Source organism: Phacochoerus africanus, chromosome 15, assembly GCF_016906955.1.
Source record: "Phacochoerus africanus isolate WHEZ1 chromosome 15, ROS_Pafr_v1, whole genome shotgun sequence".
NCBI classification, from domain to species: Eukaryota; Metazoa; Chordata; class Mammalia; order Artiodactyla; family Suidae; genus Phacochoerus; species Phacochoerus africanus.
Genome location: NC_062558.1, coordinates 136,492,794 through 136,512,608, shown reverse-complemented (window position 1 = coordinate 136,512,608; position 19,815 = coordinate 136,492,794). Strand labels below are relative to the sequence as shown.

General features: G+C 54.9%; 1 protein-coding gene across 2 annotated transcripts in view; it reads right to left on the bottom strand.

Moving 5' to 3' along the window:
• DOCK1 (dedicator of cytokinesis 1) overlaps nucleotides 1-17,379 on the bottom strand; it is a 535,081-nt gene extending 517,702 nt beyond the window's left edge. For both annotated transcript variants that reach the window (XM_047760279.1, XM_047760280.1), the window contains exon 1: nucleotides 17,204-17,379. In XM_047760279.1, coding sequence (XP_047616235.1) covers nucleotides 17,204-17,249 — 46 coding nt within the window. In that variant the 5' untranslated portion in view covers nucleotides 17,250-17,379. The remainder of the gene's footprint in view (nucleotides 1-17,203) is intronic.
• Nucleotides 17,380-19,815: the final 2,436 nt, after the last annotated feature.

The window sequence follows — 19,815 nt, the reverse complement described above, 5'->3', positions numbered from 1 at the left end:
AGCCTTCCTTCAACACACCGCCCTGCTAGTCCGGCACCTGCAGTCGACCACGCCAACAACCGGACTAAGAAAGCTCACCATTAGAGCACAACATTAAAAAGAGACTTGGGGAGTTTCCATGGTGGCTCAGCGGTTAACAAATCTGACTAGCATCCATGAGGACGCAGGTTTGATCCCTGGCCTCGCTCAGTGGGTTAAGGATCTGGTGTTGCCATGAGCTGTGGTGTAGGTCACAGACACAGCTGGATCCCGAGCTGCTGTGGCTGTGGTGCAGGCCGGCAGCTGTAGCTCCGATTGGACCCCTAGCCTGGGAACCTCCCTATGCCGCAGGTGCAGCCCTAAAAATAAGTAAATAAGTAAATAAATAAAAAGACTTGGGAAGTGGTTTTATATCAGTGCTAAGAGGAGGGGGAGGCAGAGTGGGGAGTTCTAGGAACTTTAAGTCACAGAAATGCTAGTGATGCCCCCAAGTCACCTGAGGAACACAGGAAGGCAGGTGTACATTTCAGCTCCCTGGCCCATCAATGTCACCAAATACGCAAGGAGCATGGGACCAGGGAGCCACGTTCATCGGGACAGAGCCACTCTCGGGGGAGATTTAAGGCCATTGAACCCAATTACCCACCCAATTCCTGAGCTGACTGCCAGAGATTCTGGAAGTGGCCACCCATCCAGCGATGGGACCCCCACCAACCGGAGACTCGCAGCTTTCTTTCTTTTTTTTTTTTTTTGTCTTTTTGCTATTTCTTGGGCCGCTTCTGCAGCATGTGGAGGTTCCCAGGCTAGGGGTCGAATCAGAGCTGTAGCCACCGGCCTACACCAGAGCCACAGCAATGCGGGATCCGAGTCACGTCTGCAACCGACACCACAGCTCATGGCAACGCCAGATCCTTAACCCACTGAGCAAGGCCAGGGACTGAACCCGCAACCTCATGGTTCCTAGTCGGAATCGTTAACCACTGTGCCACAACGGGAACTCCAAGACTCAGCAGCTTTCAAATAAGCTCCTGACACCCTGCTGAAGTGAAACCTCCTGTCCCTTCACCTTCACTCAAGCACATGTGCCCGCGATGACTGAATGTCCACGAAGAGATGAATGGACAAAGAGGTTTTTACACTTCCGGCACACATACAGCAATGGAATACTACTCAGCCATAAAAAAGAATGAAATAATGCCATTTGCGGGAACATGAATGGACCTAAAGATGATCATACCAAGCCAAGAAACTCAAAGACAAATATACGAAATCGGAGTTCCCGTCGTGGCACAGTGGTTAACGAATCCGACTAGGAACCATGAGGTTGCAGGTTCGATCCCTGCCCTTGCTCAGTGGGTTACCGATCCGGCGTTGCCGTGAGCTGTGGTGTAGGTTGCAGACGCGGCTCGGATCCCGCGTTGCTGTGGCTCTGGCGTAGGCCGATTGGACCCCTAGCCTGGGAACCTCCATATGCCGCAGGAGCGGCCCAAGAAATATCAAAAAAAAAAAGACAAAAAAAAATATCATACGAAATCACTGACATGTGGAATCCAAAGTCTGACACAAATGAACTTATTGACAAAATGGACTCACAGACACAGAAAACAGACTTGTGGCTGACAAGGGGAAGGAGAGGTGGGGGAGGGACGGACTGAGAGTTTGGGATGAGCAGATGCAAACTACGACATATAAGATGGATAAACAACTTAGGTCCTACTGTACAGCACAGGGATCTCCATTCAATAGCCTGCAATAAACCGTCATGGAGAAGAATGTGTGTGTTTAAGATATATGGATACATAGATATATAACTGAATCACTTTGCTATACAGCAGAAATTAACACAACATTGTAAACTAGCCACACGTCAATAAATTTTTTTTTTTTTTGGTCTTTTTGCCTTTTCTTGGGCCACTCCTGTGGCAAATGGAGGTTCCCAGGCTAGGGGTCGAATCGGAGCAGCAGCTGCCGGCCTACACCACAGCCACAGCAACGTGGGATCCGAGCCACATCTGCAACCTACACCACAGTTCACGGCAACACCGGATCCTTAACCCACTGAGCATGGCCAGGGACCGAACCTGCAACCTCATGGTCCCTAGTTGGGTTCATTAACCACTGAGCCACAATGGGAACTCCAATCAATTTTTTGAAACAAGAAAGGTTTACAAGTTGCGCTGAGCCTGGAAAAGCTTGACAGCTGGAAGGTAAATTAAGGGTATTCCCAGGCAGACAGAAGAGCACATGCCAAGGCACTGAGGCACCACCAGAACACACAGGCTGGAATGGGCCAGAGCTTGAGTTCAGAAATACCAGCAGACATCAGCGAGGTGGGCCAAACTAAGCTCCCTTCCCTCCCGTGCACAGGGGTCCCCAGTATGGGCTGCCATCCCCATCTCTCCCTCCCCTCGGCCTCTCCAGGCCAATCCTCAAAAGCAACACCCCCTCCAAGAACAACATCAAGAAACTCAGCAGCCTGGCCTCAGTACCGCAAGGACCAAGATGCATTCCTGCCTTTGAAAAATGGGCAGCAGAACACACATGACGTTAGAAGGACTTGAAAATAAATCTTGTGAAGTTAATAGAAGCACAGCAATTTGGAAGAAAAATAATCACATTTCCCTCCTGCTAAATCATTATTTGCCCCTGGTAAAGTCAATTATGTTAAAGAAAATAAGTTATTATTTTCAGGGGGGAAAAAAAATGGAGTCTTGCTAAGTGCCTTTATTCCAGCAAATAAAACTCCAAGAGTGAATGCTTGAGTTCCCGTATTTATGAAGGTCTGTGGGCGGCCTGACTGGTACTGCTTCGACAAGATGCTGGGGATGGTCCACAATTCCCCCGGCAACCCGAGCATCTTTCCCGGGACCTCAAAACTGCCGTCTGTCTCTCAGACAGAAGCATCACGTCTCCAGACAGCCCAGGTGCCTGGCTATCCCCCCACAGCCCCCACCCCCAAGGGCTTCCTCTCCCTAAGGCTCCTGCCCACAGCTCACCCGTGGGGAAACGAGCCTTGCGGGGTTTCTCACGTTTCCTCCCAGATATGCAGGCAAGGCTTCGCTTCCAAGCACACAGTCGCGCTGGAGTCGGGGCGACTCCCAGCACTCTATTCTCGCCATTGGGGGCCATCTGGCCCCAGGGAACACATGGCAACATCTGGACCTATTTGGGGTTGTCACAGCTGAAGGAAGGGAGTGCTATTAGGATCCAGTGGGTAGAGGCCAAGAATGCACAGCACAGCCCCTTCCCCCTAAATACACCTGACTCAGAAGGTCAGCAGTACGCAGGGCTCGGAACGTGCTTTATGTGAAGTCACCCATTTCATCCTTGAGCAAATGTGTGGGACAGGAATTGCTGTCATGCAGGTCAATAAGGAGCAAACTAGGGCAGGGGGCTGCAGAACCACCCCCCCAACATCCACCCCCAACCCCTGGGCTCCCCACCCAGCACTTCAGTCCTGGCTGGGATGGCACGGCCTTCACTCCACGTACCGGAGCGGTGATGGCACTGGTATTTCCAGGACAAGGCAGTGAGCCCCAGACGGGGCCCCTCCTGGGCAGAGCTGGGCCTGCCTCCCACATTCGGGCCGGCTGCCCCCGGCCCTTGCTGGGCGGGCAGCAATGACCCAGGCTCATGGTCTGGGCCATTCAGCTCCATCAGCCCAGAACCTGCTTTAGGGAACCTGGTTGATGAAAATAAGAAGGGAAAGCAGGACGCTGGAAACTCTGGGGGAGGCTGGCCTCCGGCCTCCTCCGTCCTGACCCCTGACCCGGGGCCAGCCTGCCCCCTCCCCAGGCACTACCCCCACCTCTCCTCTCCCTCCTCCCTCCAGACTCCAAGGCCCTGGGGATTGAGGGCCACTCTCCCTGGACCCACAGCCCTCTTACACCCACATCCTGTGGCCTGAGGTTGAGAACAACGGAGACAGTTGATTTCAGAAGAGATCAGGAGTTCCCGTCGTGGCGCACCGGAAACGAATCCGACTAGGAACCATGAGGTTGTGGGTTCGATCCCTGGCCTTGCTCAATGGGTTACAGATCCGGCACTGCCATGAGCTGTGGTGTAGGTTGCAGACGCGGCTTGGATCTGGCGTTGCTGTGGCTATGGTGTAGGCTGGCAGCTGTCGCTCCGATTCGACCCCTAGCCTGGAACCTACATATGCCATGGGTGTGGCCCTAAAACGCAAAAAAAAAAAAGGGCTCCAGCAGCCTGCAATGCTGGGAACAAAAGCTGAATCTGGCACAGACCCTGTCAAGCAAAAGCAGGAAATTACAGACTGTGACCTGGGACCAGCCAGGCACTCAGTGGAAGAGGAGTGTAGCAGGAAGTGAGGCCAGGAAGGCCAGGAAGGGCACTTTTAAAGGATGCCCTTTCGGAGCCCCCACTGTGGCTGAGCAATATGAAACCCCGCTAGTATCCATGAGGACACAGGTTTGATCCTCGGCCTCGCTCAGTGGCTTAAGGATCCGTTGTTGCCGTGAGCTGTGGCGTAGATCACAGACTCGGCTTGGATCCTGCATTGCTGTGCCTGTGGTATAGGCCGGCAGCTGCAGCTCTGATCCGACCCCTAGGCTGGAACTTACATATGCTGTGGGTGCGGCCCTGAATAGAGAAAAAATAAATAAATAAAGGGGGCCCTTTCCAAGAGGGGAGCAGCCACCACTGCCTAAGCAGTCTGATCTGAGAGCTGGGCTGGAGGAGGAACTCTGAGAAGACAAACTGAACATGTTGGTTCAGGTGTGTAAAAAAAATATCAAACAGATCCACAGCCCTGCAAATCCCCAAAGCTCCAAACACCATAGCGTTTAAGGGCAAAAATCCAGCTGTGTGGGGATGAACTATAGGGTGACTCTTGAGTCTCAGGGTCTAAGAACAAAGCTGGCAGGTAAGAAGGAAGGGGGGGGAGAGGAGGGGACACGGGGGAAGGAGGGAGGGAGGGACCACTCTTTATCCCTGAAGCTGGGACACGCCTTCTCCATCCGCCCCTCACTGCTCAGCTCGACACCCAGGGGCCCAGTGAGCGGCTCATGCAGGACACTCATCTCCCCCAAAACTTTAGGGGAAAAACTAAAGCTCATGAGGCCACAGTGCCCTTTTCCAATGAAGAAGTGATGAAAATCATCACCAGAAATTGCTTATTTCCTCCATAATAAGTTAAGACCAATGCAGTAAGGGAATCTGAGTGGTACCTCTTCCTGCTGAAAGGCCTCCAGCAAACAAGACCTCCCAGATCCTGAGGGGGCGGGGGGGGGGGGGGCAGGGGGTCAGCGGAGAGGTGAGCACAGCACGGCGATTCTCCCAGCTGCCAGGGGAAGGGCCTGCAGCCCCCCGGAGGCCAAGAAGGTGGCCCTAGGTGTTGCCCCGGCCTGCATTCCGGGCATCCAGGGCTCTCTCTGCCACCAAGTCCTCACACTTCACCCTGGGTTACTGTGGGTCTGACTGACTGACCCTCACCCTAAAGATAAGGGCTCGTTCAGCCAATGAAGGTTCCGGCCTAACCAAGGCCCAGGGCTCATGAGCAGGCTTCCAGAACCATCTCCTGAGGCCGAAAGAATTCAGTGCAGGAATGAGCCTCGGGGTGCTGTGCTCTTTTTCAGGTGGTGAGAACAAAGGGGCAGTTATGAGGATGAATATTTTCTTTTTTCTTGTATGTGATTTATACATACATTTTTTTTAAGTTTTACTGGAGTACAGTCGACTCACAATGGTGCATTGGTTCCGGGTGTAGGGCAAACTGGGTCAGCTGTACATACACGCACATCTAAAGACGACCCTTTTATTTCTTTACTTATTTATTTGCTATGGCCACACCCGGGGCATATGGAAGTTCCTGGGCCAGGGACCAGATCTGAGCCGCCGCTTCGACCTACAGCACAGCTACAGCCATGCCAGATCCCTCATCCACTGTGCTAGGCCGGGGGTCAAACCCAAGCCTCCGCAGCAACCCAAGCCTCTGCAGTTGGATTCCGAACCCCCCGCGCCACGGCAGGAGCTCCCGGAAGATGACCGTTTCGGAAAGTGGCTTTTCTTAGGCTCCCAGGTCCGCTCCCCTCCCTCCCCCACCCACGCCAGCAACCTCCCAGGCTGAGGACAGAGAAGAACACCCTAAATCTCTAGGACACGAGTGGCAGAATATATATCAAAGAACAAGGCAGCATCCGAACCCATTCACATCTCTTCCCGTCTTCATAGGGGTCTGGTTGTCGGATCTACCAAGGACCCTCTGGATGGAAAGTTGTGACATCTTACGATCTGGGCTCAGCGCCCGTGGTGCTAAGGGGGCCATCACAGCGCTTCCCGATCAAGGGAAAATAAGCATCAATAAGAACACGTGAGGGAGTTCCCTGGTGGCGCAGAAGGTTAAGGATCCGGCATTGTCACTGCTGTAGCTCAGGTTTGATCCCTGGTCCAGGAACTTCCACAGGACACACGCGCAGCCAAAAAAAAGTGTACCTAACCTACCCAAACAAGTGAGACAAATCACTCAAGATGGCACAGGAATCTTGTATCACACTCCTGAGGAAAGGCCACAGCAAACTGCACCTGTAGACAGCCAGTCCTCGGATGAAGACTCCAAGGGACCGGGTTTTTTGTTTGGTTTCTTGTTGTTTGTTTTTGGCCGCCCCCTGGCAGATGGAGTTCCCAGGCCTGGGATCAGAACCCAGCTGTAGTTTCAACCTGAATTGCAGCTGGGACAAAGTCAGATCCTTAACCCACTGCGCCGGACTGGGGATCGAACCTGCGTCCCAGCGCTCCTAAGACAAGGCCAATTCCATTGCCACTGCACCACAGCAGGAGCTCCACCAAGGAACATTTGTGATGAGAGGCTTCTCTCGGGGAGCGTCAAGGATCAGCCTTCATCAGGTCCCCTCAGGACCCCTGGGAACCAGTAGGAACTCCAACTGCTGATCTCATCTCAGAGCGAACATTCTAGAGAAGACATTCAGTAGCTCTCCCCAGGGTCCACCCCCACCTGACAGCAAGCAGGGACGGAAATCCAGGCTCACCCTGCTTTAGTCCCCCAGTCAGATGGCAGTGGGGGGGCTGTTGGGGAAAAAAAGCCTGAATTAACTAGAGGTTCAGTCTCAGGCAACACAAGGCTTCTACTTAACAAACAATCAATAATGAAAGAAACTAACCTTTGCCAAGCACAGCCCAGGGGCCGGTGTGTGCGGCTGCCTCTTTACCCCCAGAACTGCCCGAGGAGGGTAGTGCTGCCGCCAGCTAGACAGAGGAGAAAGTACACAACTCGCCCAAGGTTACTCAATTAGTCGGAGATGGAGCCGGAATTCAGAGCGAGAGACCTCTCGCGTCCCAAGCCTACTCCTTGGCCCAGACCTCATGCTGAAAGAAAACCCTTGGGAACCCAGATGCAAATTTAACAGGCGGACAAGCAATCTGTCTGGGGTGAAACCTTCTGCCTTTGGGAGGCAGAGGTGCACCTGTGTGGAGGTACACGCAGCAACTCACCTGCAAGCAGGTAAACTGCAGCCTCGAGCCTACACGGTGCTTATAAATGACCCTCCGGACGCACGATGTCCTTCATCTGCCACAAGCCAACACCCTCCCCGGCCCCGTTCGCTTCTGAAATTAAAGCGCCCCTGACCGCCCTGGGCCCCTGCAGGCTGTGGACGGGGGCTGGTCCACCGTGACCAGCACCCCTGGAGCTGTCCACTGGGCCCACACGAACACGCAGGACAGGTGCCTAAGGCCCTCCCTGCCATCACGGGAGACCTGGGGTTCTGGATCCAGCGGGGCCTGGCCCTCCACTCGCGCCACAAAACCTTGGCTGGTGAGAGACTGGCAATAAGCCTCATCCGCCAGCACGTGGGCACAGGTGGGGGCGGGCGGTTGGATGACCACCCCTGGGGAGGGCGCTTTCACCAGCACTCCCTCCCCCCACGCCCACGAGCACTGCGCACGACCCCACTTCAAACCTACGCCCTCCTACGGTACAGCACAGAGAACTATCCAATCACTTGGGATAGAACGTGCTGGAAGACAGTAAGAGAAAAAGAATGTATATAATACGTATGACTGGGTCACTCTGCTTACAGCAGAGATTGATACCACATCAGAAATTAACCATACCTTTTTTTTTTTTTTTAAAGGCCGCACCTGCAGCATATGGAAGTTCCCAGGCTAGGGGTCCAATCGGAGCTGCAGCTGCCAGCCTACACCACAGCCACAGCAATGCAGGATCCGAGCCATGTCTGCGACCTACACCACAGCTCATGGCAACACCAGATCCTTAACCCACTGAGCAAGGCCGGGGATCAAACCTGCGTCCTCATGGTTACCAGTCGGATTAGTTAGTTACCACCAAGCCACAACAGGAACTCCTCAACTATGTTTTAATTTTTAAAAAATTAATAAAAAGTAAATAAATAAACTTAGGCAGCTTCCTTTCAGGTCCCAAACTACCTGATCTTATTGTCCTGTCGCCAATGTGATTACAAGGAACCTCCAGGTAGGAACACAGAAACTAATTAGATTCTGTAAGTGTCGTGAAGAAAGGGGGGCTTCCACCATGAGCTCCCACCTCCCAGGCATCTGCTAAGCCCTGGGGACCCACAAGCTTACAGGAAAAGTCACCCAGATGGCAGCATCCAAAAGCAGAGTGAAACACAGGCGGAAACACCTTAGGTCGTGATAATGCGACTTTTATGGGCTGGGTTCTGTCCCCCCAAATTCTAGTGTTGAAGCTCTAACCCCAGTATCTCAGTACCTGGAGACAAGGCGTTTAAAGAAGGGACTAAGAGGGAGTTCCCAGCGTGGCTCAGTGGAAACGAATCTGACTAGCACCCATGAGGAGACAGGTTCCATCCCTGGCCTCGCTTGGCAGGGTAAGGATCCAGCATTGCTGTGAGCTGTGGTGTAAGCTGCAGATGTGGCTCGGATCCCAAGTTGCTGTGGCTGTGGCGTAGGCCAGCGACTACAGCTCTGATTCAACCCCTAGCCTGGGAACCTCCATATCCCATGGGAGCGGCCGTAAAAAAAAAAAAAAAAAACTAACAAAATTTTTGAAGTAAAAATACGAAAAGAAAGAAACTAAAAAAGAGCCTAAGGTGGAGTGACATCATCGGGTGGCCCCCCATCCAGTGTGACGAGGTGCTTCTAAGAGGAGACTAGGACACAGACACGCACGGGAAGACCACGTGAGGACACGGCAGGAAGACGGCCGTCTACACAGCAAAAGGTCTCCAAAGAAGGAGCCGACCCTGCTGACACATTCATCTTGGACGTCTCTCCTCCCAAAGTGTGAAAATAACTCCCACTGTTGAAGCCCCAAGTAGGGTGTTAAGGCAGCAAACGAGGACAGGCCTCGCTCAGTATCCTGCCAGGACAGGTTCCGGGAGCCCCGGGACCCCGCAGCCCCTGGAGGCTCAAATCCCGGTGTGAAGGGCCAGCCCCTCCCGGGGCTGAGCGAGTCTGAAGCCTCGGGCATCGCCCCTTGTAGCACCTGCCTGCCAGCTGCCCACTCCAGAATCTTCTCTTCAGAGCAGACTCGGGCCCTGCCCTGAACAAACTGGAGCATCTCCCAGCTCCGTGGCCCTGACACTGCGGGCCCCACATCCATCGGCAGCCTTCCCCGCACCCCACATGGGCTCACCTCCCAAATCGCACCCAGGTCCCCTCCAAGGGTGGGCTGAGAGGCGGGAGAGGCAAACTGGAACCCCAATGACATGCCCCGACACCCTCTCAGCCTGGTGAAAACAGACCACGGGGACAGGAAGAAATGTCAGCGAAGATACAGGGAAACTGGAGCTCTTATATGCGCGCGCGCGCGCGCGCGCGCGCGCACACACACACACACACACACACACACACACACACACACACACACACACACACACACAGCTGGTGGGAACATAAAATGGCACAGCCGCTGGGGAAAAGTTTGGCAGGTTCTGAAAATGCCAAACATGCAACTGCCATGCAATTCGACAATCGCGCTCCCGGGCCTTTGAAGGTTACATGCACACCAAACACCTGCACACAAATGTGCACAGCAGCTGTACGCGTGGCAGCCCGAACCCAGGCGGGTGGTTAAACCGTCTGCCGCACGTCCGCACCTCCAGACACGGCTCAGCGATGACAAGAAACAATCTATCCGCACCCACAGCAACCAACCCAGCTCGCTGGTGAGGTATGCGGAGCACAAAGAGGCCCTCCTTTTGGCCACGCGGTGTACAGTTCCACCCAGGCAACATTCTGGAAATGACAAAATGATGGAAACGGAGAACAGATTAACGGTTGCCAGGGATTATGCCGGAGGGAAAAGGGAGGGAGTGTGGGCACAAAAGGACCAGAGGAGGGGACCTCGAGGGGACAGACATGCTCTGTATCTTCATGGTACCCACGCCAATACCCGGGTTTGATCCTGTGCTGCAGTTTTGCAAGATTGGACCTTAAGGGAAACGGATGATGGGATCTCTCTGGATTATTTCTTTTTTTGATTATTTCTTAACCACCGTTGTGTCTCTAATTACCCGAAGATCCAAAGTTTAATGGAAGAAAAGAAGGGAGAGGAAGGAAAGCACAGAGGAAAGAGGGGAGGAAGCAGGAAGAAAGAGAAAAAGAAAGGAGAGGAGTTCCCTGGTGGCTCAGTGGGTTAAGGACCTGGTGTTGTCACTGCTGTGGCATGGGTTCAATCCCTGGCCCTAGAACTTCCGCATACCACTAGCACAGCCAACCTCTCCACCTCCCAAAAAAAAAAGAAAAAAGATAAGGAAAGAAGAGAGAGGGAGGGAGAGAAAGACCGCTGGTTGGCCTTGGGCCCAGGCACTGTGGCTTTTCTCCTGCGCCCAGCACAGGGCTCACAATTGCCTATTTCTCTCTCCATGTTTTCATTATCTGCGTCCTCAGAGGTCACAAGAGACCAAGAGAAAGGACTGTTCATAGACCTTAAGACAATCCTAAGAAGACGTCTGATATTCTGGGCGAACATTGGCACAACAATAAATTTAAAATGTTTATAATGTTTCCAAAGCAAAATCAGGTTTGCAGAAATATCAGACGCCCTAATTTGGTTTTTCTGCAACTCCAGTGAATGAAAATGTCTGCGTTTCTATTTACTTACGATCAAATCTAATTTTTCTTCCCCAAAAGGAGCAGCTGGCTTGCTACTCTAGCCCACAAAAGGGATCTCGCTGCGACTCCCACGCTCCCGAGCTCACTGACATTACCCATCCTGCTAATTATCATCGCCCAGGGCTGATCTGAATACACATGTCATCAACGCCAGGCCAACGTCACTTCCCCCTAACATGGGGGCAAAACACACCATTAAGAAATCAACTTTGGGGAGTTCCCGTTGTGGCTCAGTGGGTTAAGAACCCAACTAGTATCCATGAGGACTCAGGTTTGATCCCTAGCCTCACTCAGGGGGTTAAGGATCTGGCGTTGCCAAAAGCTGTGGTGTAGGTTGCAGATGTGGCTCGGCTCCCACATTGCTGTAGCTGTGGTGTAGGCCAGCAGCTGCAGCTCCAATTCAAACCCTAGCCTGGAACTTCCATATGCCAAAGTTGTGGCCCTTAAAAAAAAAAAAAAGAAAGAAACCTCAGAAGAAAAGTATTCCTCCAGCCACCATGACTGTCAAGTCTAAACAGGAAATCACTTGTCACCACATTTCTAACCTGCACTTCATTACATAAAACATTACCAAAAGCACCACGCCAGGGAGTGCCTGGCTTATCTCAAATGCTCATCTCACAGCTTCCCGCTCTGAGGACACCAGTTCAATGAATCCGCACAGGTCTTAGCAGAAGGCAGGCTTAAATCCACTTTCCAGATGAGGAAACTGAGGCCAAGAAAGCAGGAGTAATTTTCTCAAGGGTCACAGAGCAACTAAGAGCCGGAAGTTTTAGGGGTTTTTTTTTCTTTTTCTTTTTCTTTTTTGTCCTTTTAGGGCCACACCCACAGCATATGGAGGTTCACAGGCTAGGGGTCTAATTGGAGCTGCAGCTGCCAGCCTACACCACAGCCACAGCAATGCAGGATCTGAGCCGTGTCTGCAACCTACAGCACAGCTCACGGCAACACCAGATCCATAACCCACTAAGCGAGGCCAGGATCGAACCCACAACCTCACGGTTCCTAGACAGATTCATTTCCGCTTCGCCACGACGGGAACTCCAAGAGCCAGAAATTTTAAATGCCCAGCAATCCCACTGTTCATTGTCGCATTATTTCTTTTTTTTTTTTTTGTCTTTTGTCTTTTGTCTGTTGTTGTTGCTATTTCTTGGGCCGCTCCCTCGGCATATGGAGGTTCCCAGGCTAGGGGTCTAATCGGAGCTGTAGCCACCGGCGTACGCCAGAGCCACAGCAACGCGGGATCCAAGCCGCGTCTGCAACCTACACCACAGCTCACGGCAACGCCGGATCGTGAACCCACTGAGCAAGGGCAGGGACCGAACCCGCAACCTCATGGTTCCTAGTCGGATTCGTTAACCACTGCGCCACGACGGGAACTCCTCATTGCAGCATTATTTCTAATAGCCAAGACATGGAAGCAACCTAAATGTCCATCAACAAATGAATGGATAAAGAAGATGTGCCATATACAGACAGTGGACTATTACTCAACCATAAAAAGCAATGAAATGATGCTACTGCAGCAACACGGGTGGGCCTAGACACTATCACGCTAAGTGAACTAAGTCAGAAAGAGAAAGACAAGTGCCATGTGAAATCACTTACATGTGGAATCTAAAATAGGACACAAAAGAACTTAACTAGGAAACAGAAACAGACTCACAAACAGAACAGCCTTGGGGTTGCCGATGGGGAAGAGGCGGAGAAGGGGTGGACTGGGATTTGGAGTCAGCAGATGCAAAGTGTTATATGTAGGCTGGATAGACAAGGTCCCACTGCACAGCGCAGGCAACTGTATTCAATATCCCGTGATAAACAATAACAGAAAAGAATATTTAGGTGTGCATAGATTATATATACATAACTGAATAACTCTGCTGTGCAGCAGAAACACAGCAGTGTAAATCAACTACTCCTCAATCAAATTAGACCAAGAAAAGTCACGGTGCCAACACCCACATCCCTGATCGAGCTCTGCCTAGAGTGAAGAGGGAAGGGCACACTGGGGTCACTGGAGTTTGTTCCATCTGCTTGGTAACAAAGCTAAAGGCTGGAAAGAGAACCTTGTCTCCCCGGCTGCCCTCCACGCGGCCTCCACCCGTGTTCTACTGCTGCCCCAGCGAAGCACCACCCCCTGAGCAGGGGAACACCAGCCACTTTCACTATGTCACCGGGCTCCAGGTCACACACCCAAAGGCTCTGGGTCCAAAGCCCAGGTGCTGGCCGGTAGGGCTCTCCTGGGAGGCTCAGGGATGGATCTGCTCTCCAGGCTCATCCTGAGTATTGGCAGAACCCGGCTGTGATTGAGGCACTGGGGTCCCTGTTTCCTTGCTGGCTGTCAGCTGGAGCCACCCTTAGCTCCCTGAGGCTTCAATGCGATGCAAGCAAGTGGACCCTCAAATCTCAGGGCCAGCAACCTCTCCCCTCTCCTGGCTTGTAATTTTTTTTTTTTCTTTTTTTACGGCAGCACCAGTGGCATAGGGAGGGTCCCAGGCTAGGGGTTGAATCAGAGCTACAGCGGCTGGCCTGCACCACAGCCACAGCAACACAGGATCCAAGCCAGGTCTGCAACCTACACCAGAGCTCACAGCAACGCCGGGTCCTTAACCCACTGAGCAAGACCAGGGATCAAACCTGCCATCTCATGGTTCCTAGTCGGATTCCTTTCCCTTGCGCCACGACGCACACTCCCAGGCTCGGATTGTTGACTCCTCTTCTGCCGCATCTCTCTGAGTCCCTCTTCTGTGACCAGCCAGAGAAGATTCTCTGCTTTGGGGGCCCATGTGAGGATAATCGCCCCCCCCTCGGGGGGGGGGGTTCGTAACCACAATCACAGCTGCAAAATCACACATCATGTTCACAGGTCTTGGGGAGTGGGGCATGGACATTCGGGGGGCTTTTTCTGCCTCCCACTCCCTCCTGAGATGGGACACACTACATCTTTTCACCTAATCTCAGGAGCAGCCCTATGTACACAATTTTACTGGTGTTGGGACACAAGACTGCCTCGCTGGAGGACGACAGAAAGGTTCATCTGTCCCAACCCCTCAGCGTGACAGCTAGGTCAAAGTTCACGCCTGTGGTAGTAAGCCAGGTCTGTAAACACTGACCCTCCAAACTCCACCCCAAGGAGGAAATTAACAGGCTGGTACATTTCACAGGTGGCCCTCCCCCCACCCCCCATCCCCCACCCACGGGGATGAAACCAAGGAACCAGCATTTCCTGCCTTTGCTAAGGAAGCAACAGATCAGCTGTTTACTCCTCTCCTGATTTTGCAAAATAAAAAATAACGGTCTCATTTACAAACAATGCTTCTAACAGATCCGAAGAACTAGGGGAACAATGAGCTGTGATTCATGTTTCCAAATGAGAGGGAGGTTTACCATTTGCTCTCCCCTCGTGATTCATTCAAGAGCCAAGTGACCAGGGCCGGGTGGAAGCGCAGCCGCCCACAGACCCGCCAGAGCCCATCTGGGGAGACACAGCCCCCTTGTGAGGTTTCCCCCCATCACCAACAAAACCCTCGGCTGCTAAAAGGGACATCCCGTGATTTTCCCTTAGAAAGAGCCAATGAGCTCGTGGGAATGAGTGCATACACCCAGGACTTCCATCCTTCCAGCCAGCACCCTCCCGCAAATGCCCAGGGGGCGTCTGAATGCACGGCCTCTGCTTCCTCCCCCCAATCAGGAGCCAGGGGCCGGGGGCTCCAGTTATTTAAAGCTCCTTCTGGTGCTAAAAGAGTTGTGCTCTTGTCATTCCCACTCGGTTCAGCTCTGTCACCTCCACCTGATGAAACTAAGCAGAACAGCCCCCTCCCCCTCCCCTGCCTGCCACCCGCATCCTTCTCGCCACCGCATCCTTCTCTGAACCTCCTGGCAAAACCATCCAGCATGCTTTTCTTTGGAAACTTTCCAACATGGTGTTTTCCGAAAACCAAAGTATGAGCCGCAGGTGTGACGTCAGAGACCATGGCAGTGAGTGCTAGCCAAGCTTCTGGAAGGTGTGTGAGTTACCTACCTACCGAGGAAGGACCCAGCCCTGTTCTTGCCTGCAGCCGCCGCCCCACTGGAGACCCTGCCAGCTCCACTCGTGGACCTTCCCTTTGGTCTCTAGACACGACAGGAGAGGCACCCTCGCAGGATCTACACCCACAGGTCACCCTGGGAGCCAAGAGTATCAAAGAGTCTTCAAATATGGTGTCCTAAAGAGAAGCCCCTCCCCGGTCTCCTGGAGGGGGCAGTGGGGGTGACCTTGAACTTTAGAGCCAAGGCCAGGGTTCAGTTTCAGGATGGAGCACTTACTAAAGGCTTTAACCTGCCCGGTGCCGCTGTGAAATGGGGGGAGGTAGAATCACCCCCATCTGTCCCATGTCCCCGTCCCACCCCCCATCCCCAGCACAGAACGGAGGGGGCAGGTTGTCGGCAGGAGCCAGTGCTGGTCACCGCCTGGTCCCCAGGGCAGTGGGCTCTCCTCCGGCCGGCCTCTCAGCAGTGCTCCAGCTCCTCCTTCGCCTCTCAGGCCTCTCCCCACACAGCCCACACCCCCAAGGCCCCCATGCTGAAATGGTCCCAGCGGGAAACTCCACCCCTAAAGCTCCCTCATCAAATGCAGATTGACAGGGACGTTTCTGTCTGGACCGAAACCACCTGAACACACACAGGATGCTGCTTACAAACTCAGCTGCAGTCAGAAGGCCCGGCTCTGCTCCTGACCTTTGTAAGCCGGCCGGAGCCTCAGGCCTCATCCCTAAAACGGAGGTGGGCAGGAAATCCATCCACCGTGGTCCCAAAGCAGTGCTGCAAGGGGAACAAGCCGGTGCAGGCCCAGGGCGACCCAGACCTGTCCCAGTGTCCAGGCCTGCGTCACGCTATGTCTCCACCACCTACCAGAGAAGCCACTGGCTTCAGAGAAAGTAAACAGAGCCCCAGTCACTGGAACCACCCAGGAGGCTCCCAGAGAGTCAGAGGACCAGGACTGACCCAGACCAGCAGTGGGGTGGGCCAGGCACTCCTCCCCAGGGCAGTGCACAGGCTCAGAGCCAGGAGGGGAAGCGAGACGCAGGCTGCAGGGCCGGAACCCAGGAGGGCACCCGCGGCTTTGGAGGGGAGGCCAAGGTTACAAAAGGCCTTCGGAGTCAGGCAGTCCTGCCTGGCTGAGGACGTGCTCAAAGACCCCTTTGGATGGTGGAGCAGGAGAGACTGGAAACCCACGGAGAAGAGGTGGGGCTGGAAGAGCAGCCGCTGACCCAGACCCGTGCCCCCGGTGGGCGAGTTCAGAGAAGGCAGGAACCCACAGGCCTCAGCAGGCCGGGCTGCCCGCTCCTGCGAGGAGGGCGGCCGAGTGCACAGGGGCCTGGGGCTGTTTGTTTTGCCTCTAAGGAAAGCCTCGCTCTCTGGAATGTGTACTTGCTCCGAAATGTAAACTTGCAAACGACTCCCTCTGCAAAATCCTCAGGAAACGACAAAGAGCGGAGGAGCCAGGGCAGGTCCCCGCCCTTGCTAAGCCGCTCGGCCGCTGGCCTCCGAGGGTCCCGCATGGTCCAGGGCTGGGCCACCAGGCGGCCGGCGGCGCGCTCGGCCCGCCCAGGTCGCGCACGCCACCTCCCACCAGGGGCGAGCACAATTCTTCGCTTTGATCGCTGCAACTTGAAACTGTCCACCCGGAGCCCCAGACACCGGGCACAACTTCACGCGAAGAGCAAAAAGGCGCTGCAGAACAATGCCCCCGGTGCCTCCCGCGCCGGTTCGGGATCCCGGAGTCGGGGGCAAGCCCCGAGGCAGGAAGGCTCCGCCGCCAGGGTAGCCGCCCGGGAACTGGATGTCGGAGGGGACACCCTCGGGAAGTGACACAACCCGCCCCCCGCCCCTGCGTGTCCCCGGCCCGACTCTCCCGGGCTCCGGAGGGGGCGCGGGGACGGCGTGCGCCGGGGACGCGAGTGGGCAGTGCCAGCCGACGGGGCGCGACCCGACTCTCGCGCGGGGCGGAGACGCGAGGTCCCGGCCACCGCGGCGGCCACCCCGCATCCCGCCCGCGCCGCCCGGGCCGCCGGCAACAGGCTCCCGGGCGCCCCCGCCCGCGCCCCGCCGCCCGGACCGCCCCGAGCGCGCCGCGCGGGGCACGGCTCACCCACGCCGTATTTCTCCTCCCGCTTGGTGGGCACCCAGCGCGTCATGGTGCCGCCCGCGTCCCGGCGCCCAGACCGCCGCCGCCGCTCCGCCAGGAAACTCCGCGCCTAGGCCGCCATTTTCCATTCCTTTCGAGCCGCGACAGGATGGGGTGGAAAAAGTTTGCGGCGGAGGCGGTGTCATGTGGGACGGGGCGGGCGGAGCGTCGCGGGCCGGATGGGAAAGGCCGGGAGCGCCGGCGGGAGGCGGGACGCGGCGGGCGGTGGGCCGCCCCCCGCCCTCCCGCGCCGGCCCGATCGCCGCGTCCCCGCTGCGCCCGGAGCCCCGGACCCCAGCCTGGCCCCCGAGCTCCTGCTTCACGACCCCCCCCCCCCCACCGCCCCCAAGGAGCGCCCCCGCAGAAGCGCGGTCTCGTCTTTATCCTCGGAGTTTCTTGGAGTCAGGGACCCTCCCCGGGTTGGATGGCAAACCCTGAGAGGGGTGCGCCCCGCGCGGAGGGGGCCGGGGGGGTCCTTGGCAGCGTGGGAAGCTTGGGGCCTGCACAGCCCCGGGGTTCGACTGGCCCTGGCGAGGTCACGTCCCCGACTCAGTTTCCGCCTTGGGGAAGAGGCCTGAACCTACCAAACCCGCAGGTCCCCTGGCAGGAGCCAGTCGGGAAGCACGTGGTTCATTCATTCATTCGACAACCTTCACTGAGCACCTACCCAGTGCCCGGGGTGCTGGGAGCACCCAGCTGGACCACCTCTGGGTGGGGAGGTGATGAGGAGGATCTCAAGAGCTAGGTGGGCTCCTGGTCCTTGGACGGGGACACCCAGGGCGGGCAGTGCCGGGCTGTTGTGCTTGCAGGGAGGCGACCTCCTCCAGGGCTCCGGGAATAAATGCAGTTACCCAGAGAGGCCAGGAGGCCCAGAAACCTCAGCCTCCTTGGGCCTCCAGAAACTTCTGCTAACTTAAGAAGACCGGACGTCTATGAAATAGGGAGAGAGAGGAAGTGGGAGAGATGCTGGCCCAGAAAGGAAAGCCCAGCCAGGCCAGGAGCAGACACACAGGGCCTGCTAAGAACTGGGGGGCCACCAGCTCTCCTGTCCCCCACATCAGCAAAAGATGGGGTTTCAGCTTTCTCCAAGGAAAAACTTGAAAGCACACACACATTTATTTTTTTGCCATAATTTCAGAAAAGAATAGAAAGGTCAAAACCAAGAAAAGGTGGAAGTTCCCGTTGTGGCTCAGGAGGAAGGAATCCGACTAGTGTGAGGATGTGGGTTCGATCCCTGGCCTCGTTCAATGGGTCAAGGATCCCGTGTTGCCGTGAACTGCGCTGTAGGTCACAGATGCGGCTCGGATCTCGGGTGGCTGTGGCGTAGGCCAGCAGCTGCACCTCCACTTCAACCCCTGGCCTGAAAACTTCCATATGTCACAGGTGCGGCCCTAAAAAGTAAAAATTAATTAATTAATTAAAATTTTTAAAAACACAAGAAAAGGAGAAAGGAGACCAGCTCAGAATGAAGGTAGCCCATCAGATGGAGTAAATTTGGTGTCATGGAATACTGAGTGGCTAGGCTTTTCGCCCGCCCTCAAGAACCAGTGACAAGGACAGCTGGCCTGGGAACCTTCAAGGCTTAGAAGACAGAAGATGTGAAAAGACTGGAAGGCTCCATGGGGTAGGGACGGTGCTGGGTGGCGGAGCTGGGGAAGAGGCTGGCAGGTCTGGGCAAGGCCAGGAGGGCCACCTTTCTTCTGTAGAGAATGCCTGTCGCCCACCCTCAAGGCCACTCCGAGCCAGGGTAACCTTGGCATTCCACCCAGGAGGCAGATGAATTAAGCGCTTCACAATGCCCCAGAGAGCTTGTCAGTTTGGGTGGCTGAGAGGCGACCTCCTGGAGACAGAGGTTAACAGATGACTTGAGCATTTGCGGAAATCAACCACAGATTCATAGAAACTTACACATCTTGTAAAACACTGATAAGAACTTAAGTCCCGGAGTTCCCTTCCGGGCTCAGTGGCTAACCAATCTGACCATGAGGTTGCAGGTTCAATCCCTGGCCTCGCTTAGTGGGTTAAGGATCCAGCATTGCCATGAGCTGTGATGTAGGTCGCAGACGCAGCTTGGATCCTGGGTTGCTGTGGCTGTGGTGTAGCCTTCAGCTGCAGCTCTGATTAGACCCCTAACCTGGGAACCTCCATATGCTGCAAGTGCGGCCCTAAAAAGACAAAAAAAAAAAAAAAAAGAACTTAAGTCCCCCAGAAGGAAGGGGACTGGACACCAATCATACACAGCCCCGTGCACACACTTAAAACCTCCTATGGAAATTAGAAACCTCAAGAGTTCAGACCCTGAACCCAAGGCCTAGTGACTCTGAGCCCTTGAAGGAGGAGTGCCGTGAAGAAGTAGGACACACAGTCCAAGACACACGACATGGTGGCCTGGCCTTTTCTAGGCGGGAACAGGCTTTCCTGAGAAAACAGGGAAAGCCCAGACCTTAAGGAAACGCAGAGACTAGCTAGGCGAACAGCCGAGGGAACGGCGTGTGCAAAGGCCCTGGGGTGGGAAGGAGCACAATCCTTAGAGAAACTTAAAGGTCACTATGGCTGAAAAATAGAAGACAACAGGA